This window comes from Bicyclus anynana, chromosome 15 (genome assembly GCF_947172395.1).
Source record: "Bicyclus anynana chromosome 15, ilBicAnyn1.1, whole genome shotgun sequence".
In the NCBI taxonomy this organism is placed as follows: Eukaryota; Metazoa; Arthropoda; class Insecta; order Lepidoptera; family Nymphalidae; genus Bicyclus; species Bicyclus anynana.
In genome coordinates, this window is record NC_069097.1 from 8,048,217 (window position 1) to 8,066,764 (window position 18,548).

At 34.7% G+C, this 18,548-nt stretch overlaps 1 protein-coding gene across 1 annotated transcript in view; it reads right to left on the reverse strand.

Moving 5' to 3' along the window:
* LOC128198816 (tyrosine-protein phosphatase Lar-like) overlaps positions 1-18,548 on the reverse strand; it is a 398,204-nt gene that overhangs the window by 111,494 nt on the left and 268,162 nt on the right. The window contains exon 3 of the mRNA XM_052885927.1: positions 9,516-9,621. Within this exon, the coding sequence (XP_052741887.1) occupies positions 9,516-9,621 (106 nt within the window). The remainder of the gene's footprint in view (positions 1-9,515; positions 9,622-18,548) is intronic.

Below are 18,548 nucleotides of genomic sequence, written 5' to 3' on the forward strand. Positions count from 1 at the left end.
AATGTTTTCGGAATACACCCCAAAATTACAACACCCATATCACCATTATAAAGGTTTCAGCCGGTCCATTCTGTAACCCTATCGGTGTCCATTAGTAAGTGGGTAGGTTAATAAGATTCTTTGTTGGGTGTTCTCAGCGCTTTCACAATTTCTCCCTGAATGCACCTTATCTCGGCCTTGTTTGCTCATCGTCTCGGTAAAAGACCCACCATTTTTGCGCCGGTCCGCCAATTTTTCTAGCGTTAGTTGGTAATTACGAACGCAACCCGGAGATAGCATCTGAAGAGTTTCTCTTTGAATATGCTTTTACCTTACGCGAGGGCTGTTTAGTAGCTGTAATATTAAACGTTCACTTAAACTTATCTGGATGATCTTGTCGCTCGAATTCCAACTTGGAGCCTTCGATAGGCCACTTCAGACTGAAATGAAAAATTAATGGTGTGGAAGTAATAGCCTCTAGATAAACGTGAGATAATAGATTCTAATGGTCTTTAAAATTCCAGGATCGATTTCGTTTTATAACGATCTTGCGCCTTAATTACAGAGTTTGCGAAGGTTTTAATAAATTGGAAGTACTAAAATTTACGTACAATATTAAATGGTGGCCGTGAAAATTGGTTGAACTATATTATTATTATTAATAATAATGAATAGTTTTGCTAAAAGTATATCGAGAGCTTTTAGCAAAACTATGCTAACTAGCAGAGAGATATTTTAGTGCTCAAGTGTGTGCTCGAAGAAGGTCTTTGCTTTACTCTGATAGTTTAATGGTATAAAAAACCATAGACCGATATGACAGGTGAGAGATTATGTGCAAGACCAATGACTTTAGGCGTTCCTTAACTCAAGGTTGGTTAGTTGGCGGGTACCCGGGTAATCCGGAACCAAAGAATCTATTTGTTTGACCTATGAGGCAGTAATTAAAGTAGACGACTATAACAATGTATATACGAGGAAATATACTAGTGGTGTGTAATTTAATTTATGCGTGAGAACCTAATATTACGTAGGTTTGATTTATGACACAGTGAGTCATACAAAAAGACAAGCTCCGAATAACATGCGATTTCATAGTTTTACCGAACTGACATACTTGTCAAGGAATACAATAAATTAACAAGACAATAAATATTATACATTTTATGTTAGTCGTGTATTGTTTTTAAATATTCAATTGTAATTTTAGACATCCCAATTCACAAGTCTCAGATTGTTTGAGTCTTCATACGAGTGTGTGGGTGAAGTTCACACCACTGATTGGAAAATGTAGACAACGGACGTGTTGGCACATCTGTGGACAGCTTTAAACGGGACTTCCTTTGTGGAGTGTTCAATTTCTTGTTTTTTAGTGCAGCACATTGCTGTGTGGCAAGCGGTGACAATATATCTGATTAAAGTGGTTTCAAACTCGGCGCTGGATGCGCAATCTCGTTTATTGTTGGCTTGCAACTAATAAGTCGGGGATTGAAAATGCTTCTCATGTTTACAATGGGACGGTAATAGAAAGATTGCTGGCTGACTGTCTTCGTCATATGACGTTGTACTATGACGTAGACGGTTTTTTCTCATTAACAAGTTGACGCACGATTGTGATCTTGTTTGATGTTAAGTACTGATGCATTCTAAGATGGTATCGTACTTACTTGAAAGAAGTACAATTTATTTAACGCCACTTGTTGATTTGTCTGATTTCAACATGGTATTACCATTACCAGATTGCTAAAGCGCTTGGCGGCACCTCTTTTCCGTACAGTTATTAGCAACAATTTTTACAAGTTTTGTAGTGTGTGTGTAGTTGAGTAGTGTACAGTTATAGCTAATTCGCCATTATACCTAAGTACGAAACCGAATTACTCCTGGTCTATGATTTTGAATTAAATTAAATTCTGCTAAACTTACGTTAGTCAGTATTTTTAAAATACGTTTTATTTGTAAAGACGTTTTCACGGCGAATGTCTATGTATTTTCCTGTATGAGAAATCTCACTGCGCTTGAATTAATCTACTATGTAAATTAAAGCCTCTGCAGATATTTTGGCACACAATTTTATATCTAATACAAAATTCTAATCAAGCCCTCGAATACTGAGCCTTAAGGTTTTAAGATCATGAATATGCATGAGCTATAATATAATTCAGACAAGTGTTATTGTTTGGAATACAATTTGCTTATCGGTGAAATATTACTCTTCTAGATTTTTAGAAGGAACAACTAAGGGTCTTAGCATTCATCTGGACTTTTTTTTGTAACAGGTTTTAGAGATTTGACCGATGTCCTTAAGACAACTTTGTCTGATGAATAGTAGAGCCTGTAGAGTCCATAGAGGGTAATCGCGGAATTTACTAAACCAATTTTGAAACAAGCACTCGTACTTAAGTAATATTAAAGTCAAATCTAAACTATTTGAAAATAATATAGGTATCATAATAATATGATACCTATATTATTTTCAATAAAAATCAATTAACAGCAAGTCATAAAAGCTGTTATTATAGCCTATTACGTCAATAGATACTAAAATACCTTTACGTGTCTATCATATAAATAATTATACACGTACAAGGTTGAAATATTGAGTCCGGCTAAATTATAGTTTACTATCCGCCCACAGAGAAATACACCCAAATTATTTTATTTTTTCAATCGCAAAGTCGGTAGCTAGACTGTGATATAGGAAGAATTAGTGTAGGTAAATAAAACATTGGTCTGTACAACCAAAGCAGAGATTGGATGGAATGTCTAAGTATTTTAACGGCTGGAGATATGAAAATTTTAAGACGTACGTTTTATACCTGGACAATAGTTGAGGGTCTGGGCCCTGATACCAGCTATCTCCAAAGGTCACCATAGTCAAAATTACATAGTTCACATACATACATACATGCATAGTACATTCATTATTTATGTTATTGTAGAGGAGAGGTATCAGTCTTGGTATAAAGAAGAGGGTATTTGAACACTTGAGCTCAGTTGTTTGTGAGGCAGCGTAGACGTCGTCACGCTGCCAGTCGCGTTAGAAATTTGGTGCAATAATGTTTTGTGTTGTAATTATTGTTTATCATAAATTGTTTAGTGTGGGCATGAGGAACATGTCGGGCAAGGAAGGTGAGTGTTGGCTAGTCGAAAGGGATCTCTTAAACCTACTCCCAAGGTCTTGGGACCTGCTCGAGGTTTTTCCTCTACTACAATAATGGTACAATCGCTATCGCTGCTACTCGTCACGTCACATTTTTTCAAAAAGTCTGGCCTTACAGGCTCTAAGACCATAAGCAATGTAGACGTTTAGTCAATCGGGAAACATATGCTATACAATTACGTATAGTAGATTATAATTTCTCCGCTAGCATTATAGCTCATCCATATTCATGATATCGTTTGAGGGCCAAAAGTATGGGGAACGTGTTACGAATATTTTGCAGAGCCATTAAGTTTCTGCGTTTGATATAATATGTAACGGAACAATTTTTTTTTTAATGTGAGTTTTAGTATCATTTACGAGTATTAGAACAAACATTACTTTTTATAACCTTTAAGGTAAGCCATTGATTATTAAAAAGTAAGGAGATATGTAGTTCATACACTTATTTTTATAGTCGCCAAATAGGTACCAGGGCATGGCAGACATGGGATGGCTATTGGAAGTCCCTACAGAATCTGGTGTACAATTATCCAGCAGTGGACGTCCTTCGACTTAGATGACGGTTAATTATGAACGAAGGAACATATTTTCACCGTTTTAAAAATCAAAACATTTTTAAAATACTTTAATGATTTTTTTAATGAATATTAGCCATATCTTTTTTTTAATATGACCAATATTCCCATTACCCTCCAATTAGTCGGAAAAGACTGTGTTAGGAGTGGTACCGTTGAGATATTGAGGCTATATTATTATTTAGTATGATACATTTTTTTTTGTAAAGTTATCTTAAAGAGCTAAACAACCCGTCAATAGCTTTCCTCGCTTTATCCACATCCAATCATCCACGCAATAGTGAATTGATACGAGATGACGCGTTATTAGCATATAGATTATCTTAGAAACGAACGGCGTTACTCCTAATATGCTTTCGCTTACAAATTGTTGAATTGTAATTTTCTTCTAGTGTCTTACTGTGGTAAGAGATACAAATATACTAATCAAAAATTTGCTTAAGACCATTTTTATAAACTTTTATTTATTTTTCTCAAGTAGATGTGTGGTTTAAAATTTTTGGTTTTGATGGTATGAACGTTTGTTACTCTTTCACGCCTTGGCTACTGAACCGAATCACCTGAAATTTGAAGTAGAGATAGATTATGGTCTGGATTAACACATAAGCTACTTTTTATCTCGGAAAAATCCATCCCTCCATATCCATCCATCCATCTAAAATCCGTTAGTTTTAGTATAAAACGTAACTATACATCGCAAAACTAAAGAAAACTGAAACCCAATACGCCCAATATGGTTTTTATTGCCCCAAAAATGTTTGTTTATTTCGATTCCGCCGGCCTACGACAGCTTACGACGCATCACTTGGGCACAATATGACAGCACCGTTCCCCGCTATCCCATAAGCGTATTAAAATGCAAATCAAAGTCTGCGGTGGCGCTATTTTTTGCCCACGAATCGATCCAACGGGCGCAATCGAGTCGACCATAGTCACGTCTGTAATATATTTTCCACGGCTGTCGTAAAGATCTAATACGAAATCTTTTTTACTTATTCCAATATGTTCCATGCACACACGAGAATAATAATAGATTAAACCATTTTTTTTTCGCACGCACCCCCGGGCTTTTACGACCGCAATAAAAATTCTTAATCGAAAATTAATATTAAGTGATGTCGGTCGTAATTTTATATTCGGGGTACGAAAAATTGATAATTACCGCAGATTACGTCTTTTATATAGGAGTATTTATTTCAATATGGTGTCGTAACGATCTAATATGAAATCTTTTTACTTATCTCTTAGGTATATCTTATAACTAGCGTACGACCGCGACTCCGTCCGCCCTTAGACCTCCTTAATTTTACCCTCTTGCAAAATCCGTAGCGGACGTCTACTAACTGCAAAAATATCTCTCTGCTTACGTCATGATTTTCGAGTATATTTATATGTTATGTTATATTATATAACAATATAATATAACATAACATATTCAGCATTGAACATAGTAAATAGATTTTATCTAATCTCGTGTCATAATATTCCAGTTATGAAATTAAAAAATATAATATAATGGGACAAATTATTTACATGCATAATGTAATAAATTAAAAAATTACATTATAACACTGCTCTTTGTATGGATACTTACAAACTTACTACTTTTTTACTATTATATATAATTGTAGTGCATAACTTGGCATTAAAGCACTCGTGTCTCTATTATAAAACTCACTTCGTTCGTTTTATAAAATGCAACTCGTGCTTTAATGACCGTCATTGTGCGATCGTTTCATAATCTACTATTTTTTAATTAAATGTGAGTATTGTAATGACGCCAGTTGTACACGGCTTAGCCAAAAATGGGTAACTCGCTGAGTTAGTTCCGTTGTTGTATCATTCCGTTCATTAATTGCGGCCATAAGTCTGCGGGTCGAGCGGTTTTATCACCGACGCAGCCGCGGCGCGCGCTTATGCAAACGACTCGCCGCGTGTCTGTAACGATCGCATTATAACAATTTAAGAAGTAAAATAACAATAAGGCCTATCCCGAGGTGATATTGACGAGGAATATATTTTGGACAGTGTTCCTGTTGAATTCATCGAAAGAACTATTTGAGTAAAGCTTTTTAACACGCTTATATCAGTTTCACTTGTAACTATGTATGTAAGAAAATCTTGGAATCTTAATTTGACCCACTTCCCGGTCTTCGATTAGGAAGAAATTTTGCACACGCTCTGTACATTCTGATGACAATACATGACTAGCTAAGAAACATCATTACAAATTCAATATGGCGGCCTCCCGAAGATGGCAGACTGGCTGTTTGAAATGCACCCCCATGATATCGGTATCAAGCGTGTATTTTACTTTTTATAATTATTGATGTTGATTATTCATAATAATGAAATTCAAATGGTGATTATTCAAAATAATGAACAAGATCGTAGTATTTTATTATTATCACTAAGTGAACATTAAAGTTCATATTTTTGCGACCCTTGACGACCATATCAATCTAGGATGCAAATGGCTCCACTGGTTAGTGGTTATTATGGCTCTTTTTCATCCAAGGTATACCACATACTTGAAGGAAGCCTATGCTTTGCCTACCAGGACCACAGTGCGTAAAATACTTTAAGTTCGCCACTTAGCGGATCCTATTATGTGAACTATTATAATTATAATACTGTAAACTATTTTGAATGAATAACGAACTGAAAATCTGTTTTGATGCTTACTTGAAATAAATGAGCTTCAATTGTATGGTTTCAGCGTTTAATAATATAACAAGGTCAATCACACAAAAGCTTGTTTTTAAAAAAGGTTTTTTAATTAAAAAGTATAGATATTTTATTCGTAATCCACCCTCTTAGGGAAGGCTATAACCCGGCCGGTACAATACAATACAAAATCCGACCATTATTTATTTTTTATCTGGTCCGTTCGTAATCAAACCTCAACATTTAATTTGGGCGCGTGAAGCCATTTTAACATCTCATTTTCATAAAGCAGTGGGAACATAATTATGCGGGGAAAGGGTGCGGCGGTGCTTAGACCCGAGACGCGGATGCGATTTTTGGTACGACTCTTATGTTAATATAACCTTCCCTATGCTAATGACTGAATATGAGACGTGTTCGCGTGGAATCATTATTTAACTCTTTATACGCTTTTGATGGGGTGCTTTTGTACTTAACCGAGTATTGAAATAAACTATACTTCAAAAAAAAAAATTTAAATTTTGAATAACCCTGAATGAAATGTCATGTCATGAAATTATTAATTACACTCTCGATCAACTCATCAATATTCTCTTTCAATGCGCTCATTTGAGGCTCATTTGAGAATATATACTCCACTTCGAGTATATATCCAGACATTCGGTTATTCTTTCGCATTTTCACTTTTTAACGGCTCCCAACCGATTTTCATCAAAAGTATAAGTACACTCCCATAAAAGTCACCTATAATACAAAAAAAACTAACCCGAAATCGCTTCATCCGTTTTTTCCATTTCGGAGCTATGGTGCCACAGACCGACTGACAGACAGAAAAGTCACATTTACAACACCCCTCTTTTTGCGTCAAGGGTTAAAAATAGGCTTAGCAACATAAATTTGTTTCAGGAATCTATCACAATGCTTATCTGTCAGCAAGTAGGAACTACAATTGTGCCAGTCTGATGTATCACATATTATAAAGGCAAAGGTTTGTGTGTAAGTGTGAAAGTGTGTTAGCATGTTTGTTCTTCTTTTACGCTGCGGCTACTAAAGCGATTTGGCTGAAACTTGGAATGGAAATAGATTTTACTCTGGATTAACACATAAGCTACTTTTCATCCCGGAAAAATCCATTTGATATAACTGAGTTTTTATAATACACGTATAATGACTATATGTATATCTATACAAATAAATTAAATTAATTTAAAGTGTCATTTTTTAACATCATCATCATCATTATCAGCCAACGTCCACTGCTGGATATAGGCATCTTGCATGGACTTCCAAACACAACGATCTCCGAATTGAAACCGTTGTGCATAGATTTCTTGCACAGACCTCCAAGGTCCATGAGGCCTACCTATGTCCAGCAGTGGACGTCTATCGGCGTATAATGATGAAAATGGTGATATTTCCTAAATTCGGTAATTTTAAATTGAAACTAAAATCTAACACACTACTGACCGATTTAATATCATAGCCTAAAAATTATGATTAATTTGAAAAACAAGAATACGTCAATTAGGCGAACAACTGTTATTTTCCCTTGAGAACTGAAATATAATAACCGTATGGTATTTTGTGACGAATGTCTGAGTAAGTAGTTGTTAAAACTTCACGTGTGCCACAGTTTAACGAATATACAGATTTTCTAATGTTGTTTTTTTTTAAAAATGACTATATTTTAAACTATCATTTTAACACACCTATAATTACAATTAGTTAAATTATAACATAGTAGCGATGTTATACTTTACTTACTATGCCTATTTCTTAGAGCACGGGCACATGCGTTGCGGCGGCGGTGCGGCGGCGATGCGGCGCCGGAGCGGTGTCGCTGCGTCGTCTTACATAGAAATATCTGTGGCATGTCACACGATGCGCTCCGGGGCCGCACCGGACTTGCAACCTCCGAGATGAGGTGGGGAGAGGTGAATGCGTTGCGACGTCGGAGCGGCACCGCTCAGTTGTTAATACGTCACAACATTAAACTACTTTATAAACAGACTGTCCAACGCTGCTACGGCGCCGCTGCGTCATAACACGCACGTTGCGGCGCGCCGCACCAGTAGGTTCCTACTTTCACGCGCTTTACTGCACGTAAAATATGTACGTAGCAAGTTTTCAACATCTTCATTTTATAGTTTTTACACACCTTGTTATTAGATATTCGCCCCACCTGTTGTCATAGACAGCGCAAAAATTTACACACTTTATAAAATAACGTTTAAATTTACTCTTATTTATAAAATCCAAGACTATATGTACTTTAAACTTTATATTAATTTATTTACAGTGTGGTACATCATATAAACATTTCTAACGCTATAGATTAAGTACCTGTGAATAAATATAACAAGACTTAAATCAATTCTCTGTTCGCTATACTGTGGTAAATTCCGTGCCGCTAGACCGTCAGTTCGTTCTTTACATTCCAAAAGTGTTTAAACAACAACTTAATAATAGCATGCTAGTTGGTCTGGCTCCCATTTGTTTCTAGAAATTCATAAATTCACATTTCGTATACAAAATTTATGCTGAATTTGTATAATGAAAATACTTTAAGTAAAATTTATGATATTAATATACTAGTGGTATTAGAGCAAACAGTCTAGACCCAGATTAAAGTTTTGGAAGGTCAAATATGTTTGGCATTCTTAAACGCTTAGGTATTAGGTATATTTCAAATGTTTTCGTTAAAAGAATTGCCCATTTTGATACTTATTAAAGACTTTCATAATTAAGAAGTAAGTTATGTAAAAATCAGTCGAAACAATAAGTTATGGCAACTGACAAAATTTAAAAGCAACGTTTAATTCATCAACATTTAACTAATATTATGAATTGTAAAGTAAATATTCTTTAAAATAATTCTTATAGGCCTTCGCATTATACTTAACTTTTTGTTATTGTTTGTTATAATAAGTTTTTTTTAGTTAATAAAATATTAGTTCTCGGTTCCTATAAGTGGTTTCGTCAACACCTTGGAGCTATGGGAATAAACCCCAACACCCTGTATATGTTCAGTTAATCTTGATTTTGTATACTTACAATAAAGAGCAATTTCATGTCATACTAAACCAAGAAACGAAGGAGAGCCAGTGCCTAACTAAAATTAGAATACAACTCACCAGCAGCGTCGGCTTGAGATAGGAAGAAGAGGCAGGCGGTCAGCAAAACGGCGGTGTGGTGGTGCGCGCGACGCCGCTCTCGCATCTTACCGGCGCCGATCTGCGCCTGCGCCAAACACCACGTGACAACGCACCGTAACCAACATCACCGCGCGGAGCTCCCGCGCCTCATCACACCAAACTCCGCCCCAAACGAGTTTGCCCCAAACAAACGAGATTGCCCCAAACAAACGAGATTGCCCCAAACCAAATTGCCCTCAAAAATTACTTACTGCTTACACACTATACACATCACAACCGAGTTTTGCCACTTATGATAAAACTTTTATTTTTAAATTTAATATTATTTCAATATTTTTACTAACAATATTTTATTTATATCACAAAAAATACGACAACCGCTTCGATGATCAAAAAATTCGAAATATTAGGCTAAAAGAGTATTGTAAAGGACAACAATTAGTAACTATATAATTTATATACAACTATTTTTTTTTTTGGTTTGTTTAGCTTTCTAGTTCCACTCGTTATCACGTATCTTTACTAGGATCGGTTTCACTGCGCGTAATCATTTTCCGGAAGCACAGTTCGGTTGAGACGGAAGCGATAGTTCAACCATATTCCATTGTTATTGAGTTTAACGTCCACTCAACTGGACCCTCGGGAAACACAACACTTGCGCGTTCGTATGTTAACACTACAGTGGAACTTTCTTTTCATCAAACACATTTTTTATTTCTTGAAATAAAAATCATAAGCGTTGCTCTCCACGAGTCGCACCTGTAACGAGATTGACCCAAATGTTACGGATCAGCAAAACTTGCACCCAGTTTTCGAATGAATGATTAAATTAGCGGTAAATTTAAGTAACTGATTAACTTATAAAACGGCAAACTTTATCGCGAAAAACTAATCATAATAATATTATTAAGCAACAATGATATGACAGCCCACATTAACATTTTGACATTCGTTTATTTATCTTATCCGTTTACTAGAGTTAGTTACTTAACTCAGGACCCTGAAAGGGTCTGAAAACATTCGGGCATGCTCTCAAGAGAATTCCCATTTGTTATAGGGCTGTTTGTGTGCAAATAATGTATTTTTCTCATACAAGTTGTAACAAACGAGTAGACAAGTCGACTTTAGAAAATATAATGTTTATAAATAGCATCTAATTGACTGTTTTACTAATTTAATCAACGATTACGATCAGTGTTTTTTAAATGATGTATACAAATATTGCTGATACGTAACATTAAAAATAATATTTGAAAATAGAATTGGAAAGCGCATCTTATGAACAAAACAAAAAAATACTGATAAAATATCTATTTACGATTTTATATATATTTAAAAGTGAGATTCGATGTATAAAACGTGTCGCGAATGGCAAGGACATTTATTGAATCATAAATTGGTAGCAGTTGAATCATAGTAGCGCATGTATAAGTTAGTTCGTAGCAATGTGCTACGAGTTGATACATTGTTGCTACATGTATGGTGTAGCCATTGCGTAGAGGTCTCAGACATTTATGGCCTAACCACGGACACACGTTAACCTAGATAGAGCTTGTTTATGTGAAATATAACTTTATAATTTTTGCCATCTTCAATATCATCAATAATATTTTTTTTTGTCAAACGAAAAAAGAATCCGTAGGAATGAGAGATATATAATAAGTAAAATAAATCTTATACCAACTTTTCTTTCAAAAATCTAACCTACCCAGATATTATTTATCAATATTGGTGTAACTAGTTTCATTTAGTTTATCTGAGATCAACTCGAACTAACAGAAAGATAGAATTATTGTCGATGCAAGGTTTCCGTAGTTAACAGGAAATTTATTGAAATAATAGTAAATTATCAGGAAGCCTATTCTGTGACGATGTTTTCTATAACTCGCAAAAACGAGTTTCCAATTCATTTCCAGCTCTCTCTGTCTAACACGATACTATAGAAAGAGAAAGATAGAGGTGAATTCGAAACTCGCACTTCCGAGTTATTCAAGACATTGTTACAGAATAATCCAGTTTTTAAAAACAAGTTTTGGATTTCGTATAAATATCAGTGTAACAGAAATATGAGTTTTAATGTAGCCGTAAAGAGTTTTACGATGTAACGTTAAAATGAATTATATATAGTTTAACGATGCAGACTAAGATGGTAGTAGCGCGATAACTTGGAAAGAGTAGTTTATTTAACTCTCCTGACTTGTTTTACTCGTATAATATTTTATTTTAATGAAACGTAAAAACGCTTAGTATTCTTGACAATAGGATTTGTTCAAAATCATAATCAAAATCGAAAATCATTTATTTCAAGTAGGCTCAGTTTACAAGCACTTTTGAGACGTCAGTTCATAGCATAGTTCATAGAGGTGGAACAAGAAGATGATACTTTAGATTAGTACGGTAGTCAACTATGGAGTTTGAACATTGGTGGTTTTGGTATGTAGTAAATATTTCAAGTGTAGATAGCTTTCAAGTTGACAGTGGCATGCACAAGGTTTTCAACTAGGGTGGGCATTATACAATCAAAACAAAAATTCTCTCTCCATCATAGGTTCGTAATGAGTCCTCAGGTTAGGTTGTGTATTTTTGCATCTATAAAGTGCATGCCATTGCATGTAGACAGATGAAGGACAGCCTAATGTATGGTCTACCAAGTATGTTTGTATGGTCATAAGTAGGTCTATTTGTGTTTTGTAATTTGATCGTAATACGTTTAGACTGGAACAGAGTTATTCTTGGCTTTTCTTGGTCAGTTTTCCACGAGATTTATTTCGGAGACTGTCTCAACTTCCAATTTAGCTTCTATTATTCTTTTACCATAGAACTGCTGGCATCGCAGTAATCTGCATATTTACGGAAAAGATGGTCCTTGGAATTGTATGAAACGTTTTAGTTCTTCCTTCCTAATCGCACACAGAAATCATGTAAAGCCTGCAAGCTTCTATGTTTCCTTACTACCTAGAATGTGGAAATCCTCCGGATATCGTTTGTCACAGTTTTTGTAATAAATGCGGGATTAAAAATAAAATCCAAAATCAGGCTCAGTTTACAAGCACTTTTGACACGTCAGTTGACTATTTGTAAAGAATCGAACCGGTGGTAGAATCTTTAAAATAGTCAACTGTCAAACGTGCTTGTAAACTGAGCCTATTTGAAATAAATGAATTTTGAATTTAAAAATAATCAAAAAATGAAAGAAAGTTCTTGCTAACGAAATTCCCAATGACTCCCAAGTAGGGCATCGACCGCCCGGCCAGCGTAGCCTCATGTACAATAATGAGCGAAGTTTGCCCGATCGAAATATTGCACTTTTAATTAATTTTCAACCGTGTCGTAAAATACACACAGAAAGTTCACATGAGCGGCAGTTAGAAGTTGAACATTTCAAAAAATACGCTTCTAGTTTTAAATTAAATGGAAGAAATAAGCTTTTATATCTCTAGGTAAGTACCTAAGTCATAAAATCAACATAGATATTACACTCATGTTTACTCATAGGTAAATCCGTACCTATATTTAAAAAAAAGCGAGTTTGTTTATTAAGCCACCAACATTAATATAAAAATAAAAGTAAAATAGGCTATATTTTATTCCCACGGGAACGGTGTGGTTAAACTGGTACTAAAATATAGGAAATCTATCATCATCATCATCAACCACCCGATGGACGTCCACTGCAGGACACAGGCCTTTTGTAGGGACTTCCAAACATCACGATCCTGAGCCGCCTGCATGCAGCGAATTCCTGCGACTCGCTTGATCCACGTGGTGGGGGGTCGACAAACACTGCGCTTTCTATTAGGAAACCTATACCTGTATAATATTAATTACTATACTCTGAATATAGTTACATATCTAGGTAGAGGTACCGACTATACATTTATATATTGGTACATTATGATAAATGTCATTTAATTTTATTGACATACAATATACATTATTACAAATTTCTAAACTTCTCATAATAAGCTCCCATTGATTCCGGCGATTCAAATATAAGCCAATATTTAAGCATCTGCCATATTACGAGTTTTTTTTATGACAAAATACAAACTTGAGAAAGAAAATGTAAGTAAGTATAGAGCTAATAATGGAGTTTTCACAGCAGAGGAAAATAACTGAAAAAGAAACATTGTTACCTTAAATACGGGTATACAAAGTTTCAGGCAACATTCCCAATGGCTCTCAAGTAAGGCGGTGATCGTGAAGCAACTACTAGGTTATTTCACAATAATTAGGAAAGTTAGTCCATTCGGAGTGTTGCGTTTCCTAATTAAATTCCAATGGCAATGGAATTTTGGAATTGTGATTTCGATTAAATCAATGATACTTACCTATATTTAGAAGTATTGAATTATTTTATTTAATATAAACCTTATAGTAAAATCTTGTTAAACGATTAAAAATCAATCGGTTAAAAACCATCGCTTTAAATTTTCAAAAAATAAAAAGGAGGTTCTAAATTAGACCGATTTATTTTTTCATGTATTTTACACTAAATTTATTATTATCCGATTTTGATGATTTTTTCATCAATCGAATGAGTATATCTAATATCTGAAAGTAATTTTATATCATTGCCATTGCATTGAGATTTCTATTGGAAGTGCAATAGGAATCCTTAGAAATTGAATAAGAAATATCTAATTTTTGCAGAACTGTTAAGTTTATCACAAGTTATTGTTAGGTATTATAAGTAGGTATTATACTAACGTGTAAAAAATAAACGTGCCGAATCTTTTGTTTTTTCATCGTTTAAAAGGCGATGGTTTATTTCAGATCAGTTCACATTAGGTGGACTAACAGCTTAATGCGTCAACAATTACTATAAAAAATAAATGAGAACCTCTTGAAGTAATTCATTAAAATAACAAATTCGGTTTCTATATCAAATAAGCTCTGTTTGCTATTATACGTTTGATATCTTGTATAATGTTATGTAAATTGATGTATAATTGTGTATTTCATATTCATAGACCATCATAATATATTAAGTCTTCAGTCTAACTATTAACATAACGAGAAACGTGTACGTCCATTATCTATGCTTATCTAATCGTTTACGCAAAGCAATTACTTAAGCTTACGGCCTCGGGCCGGCCAAATCGGTCAAATATAGTGGAAATGTGTGAAATTCCACTACTATTAATGGCCTCGATACACTAAGCGAACTGCTGACATGCTACAATACCCCCAATATCTCGACCTACCTAGTCTAGGACTTTTTGTACGAGTCAAACGGTGAAGGAAAAACATCGTGAAACCTGCACTCCAGATTGCATTGGGCCAGAATGGTGGACTATTGGCCTAACCCCTCTCATTCTGAGTGGAGACTCGAGCTCAGCAGTTGGCCGAATATGGGTTGATAATGATGAATACTCCATTAATTTTCAGAATTGACCTCTCTACAGATAAGTAATAGATAGATTTTTATATTAAACCAGTTATTTCTCTAAACGTCAAAGTTTCTAGGCGGAATCATTTGGTAGTCTTTGCCGGAAGGGCGGTAGTACTAGTAGTAGTAGACCTGAGCCAAAAAACCCTAAACTTACTTGACCTGGGAATCGAATGCAGGATCTCTGTTAACAGTAATACGACCTATGGCAGAGGTAGTCAGCGCATTAAAAATAAAATACCTATAAAGAAAATAATATACACATAATTTAAAAAAAATAGCTATTCGTATAAGCAAAAGTTTAATACTAAATAAAATAAATGGAAGTTTGAAAGTAGTTACGCCACTCTCACAGCTTAAAGGCAAGTTCAGCAATTCGCAAAATGTATTCAAGCCAATACAGAGACCCACTTTCAACCGTATAGTGATATATGCGAGCGTTCAATGAAAGAAATGAAAAAGTAAAAGATCCATTTTAAAGTCCCCTTGCACGGGCACTCAATATCGGAGACTATTTCGATGACACTATAATTTATGGAAACCGAAGTTTGAAATAAGTTTTCACCAGTTATTCATCCGAGTTCACACACTCGCCTGAATAACTGCAGCGGGAGAAAGAGGCTTGAATCCCACCTTGGAATTCAATAAAGAATTCTCACTTTCACGGTTTTACCTACTTGGACAGACAGCGATGCGGCTAAAGGCGGTTTTACATTATACCGTCATAAAATGTGTTATATTATTAAGACAAATTACACATCACTATAATAATAGAATTAAAAATAACAATTTGTTAAATAATACTTGACTAAATGTTCGTACTTTCGTATTATTTTTCCCAGTTGAAACGCATTATTTGAATAATAAAAATCTTGTCATAGTATTTTTTTAATTTTAAATGAACAACGGCGTTTCAATTGACCATTATTTTTATCCACTAATGACAATGATAATGATAATGGAATATTTACACATAACACGGCAAATACGAGTCCGAGCAAATACTACTATAATGCTTACTAGATGCGCTATTTGTACATACCTACGTCTTGTGTAGAGTAGTAGCTGCCATAATATATCTATATACTACACCTACTTACTTAATATCTTAATGCGAAAGCGACTTAATTTTTTATATTTTTGTATAGAATAGAAATTTGCCACATAGACTGATAAAAGTTGGTTTAGCTTTAGGCTAATGAAATTTGTGAATTAAGGCAGGCGTATTTTTTGTAGCGGTTTAGAATTACTAAATTAGTCTATCTTATGTAATCAACACCTAAGTACTGTAATTTTCGTATTACACTGTAAATCATACCTATCAGCTCGCCGTTATGTGTAAACATACCTTTATAACAAGAGCTTCAAATTGTTTCTGCTTGTGTTTGCTCTACAACGATTTGGAACAGTATTTTTTTTGTGTTGAACAAAAGATTTCTATTATAGATAAAAAGTTAATTTACTACGGAGTGTAAAGTAAGCATAAATCACACTTTGTGTGTTTAATCAATTTTTTTTTTAAGTTTGCGAATTAGAATAGTATTTCGCTTCAGTCTAGTCTTTGCTGACGTTTAGTCTACACACTCAAACGCATTTGTGCTGTCACCTAGTCTATCCAAAACTTAATCGTCATCCTAAAAAAGAATATCTATACCTACTATTCTAATAAGTGTAAAATTTTAGAAAAACTGATCCGACCTGGGAATCGAACTCTGAACACTTTTGTAGAAAACCACAGCGATACCAACTGCTCCAAAGAGGTCGGCACTATATTAATTTTTGTATTTCTAACCAGAAGCAAAAGTTTTATGTACATTTTCAAAGTTCAGTTTTTATCTGCAGCCAGCGCGACGGTGCAAGCATATTTTTTGATTTGCATGCACGTTGGTACAGCTTTTAGAAACACCGCAAAAGTTAACTCGTTTATTTATGCGGCACTCGTTGCACCCCGCGACACCGCTCTGGATATTTTTATATCGCCTTTTGCTTAACCTGAGTAACAAATAATTATTATTTAACAACCTATAATCGACTCAGAGTACGAACACTGTCTCGACTCAGAATGAGAGGGGTTCTGAAAGGGGTTGGCCTTAGTCCACCACGCTGGCCCAATTCGGTTTGGCAGACTTCACACATGCAGAGAATTAAGAAAATTCTCTGGTATGCAGGTTTCCTCACGACGACGATTTCCTTCACCGTTTGGGACACGTGATATTTCTTAAAATGCACATAACTGAAAAGAGTGGAGATGCATGCTCCGGACCGGATTAGATCCTACGCCCTTCGAATCGAAAGCAGAAGTCATATCAACTAGGCTTTCACGTCTCTCATACCATAACTAACTATATAAAAAAAAAACTATACTATTTTCATTCCCAAAACTCGTTCGTTTTGCGTCTTCATAATAATATATAAATGCGAAAGATCACTTATCACAAAATCTCGAAACCATCAAGTGGTTTTTGTGATTTAAACCAAACCAGATTGAAACCACACAAACAATGATGGAATTTGGCAACCGGAACCGACGACTTAATGTGCTTTCGGAGGCACGGGGGTTTCACCAAGTTCCACTTTTTTTTTACTGAAAAACGAAAAGAAAGAAAAACTCTGACTCGATTCGCAATACTGCAAACAACAAAGTCAGCTTTTTGAAAATAACTTCTGGTTTAAGAACTTTACTTTCTCAAAAGATTTACATAAAATACTCTTATATGACAAATACTCGTACAATGGGGATGATGACTAGGTTTGAATATATTGATTTTTATGATACATTCGGGTAAATAAGGCCAATGTTAACTAATTTATACATAAAAAGCAAAGATTGACTGAATATTTGCAAAATAAACAAGATTATAAAATTTCAAAAACTACTAAAAATATTTTATCGTAATTAGATGAAAATTCATACAGTTTTAGCTTCCTTACATTAAATGTGACATTTTTTAATTTATGAACTATAAACATAAACGCAGAAATAAGTAACAAAGATAACAGAATAAATAAGAAAGATATTAGTAATTTTGTTTAGACACCCAAACATATAAATGTAACGATCATTAATTACCTACGACGTCATAAGTTCGTACCATTTTGTATGGGGCGTTTTTCAGGGATCCGCGGCAGCGCCGCAAACCTGACCCTTTAAATCCCTGTAGCTCCGAAAGTAATTATCGCAGATACCCTGTTACTTTTACAAAATTGCTTTACTATTAGCGTACTATTAATTTATATACAATTTAAAAAACTGTCATCATCCCTATTATATAAACTTAGATAAATTATTTACGAGTGTACACATCTATAATTCAATTATAGATATAAATAATAATTAAATAATTGTTATAGATGAGGGTAGTTACAAAATTACGTACGTACGAAATAAATTGTACGAATACAAGACTAGTTTTATTAAAACGAACTTTACTCAGTTATTAAAATCCTCTGTCTTGTGAACAACTGTGCATGTAAGGAAATACAGTTACTGGATACACAGACGTCGCACCTCGTTAAGTTTAAGTGCGACATTATCTGTGGCCATGTAACCAGCCACTTGTCTAAACGAGCACGCATGTCTCATTAGACGTACGTGCCCGCCGAGTACGTGCTCACAGACA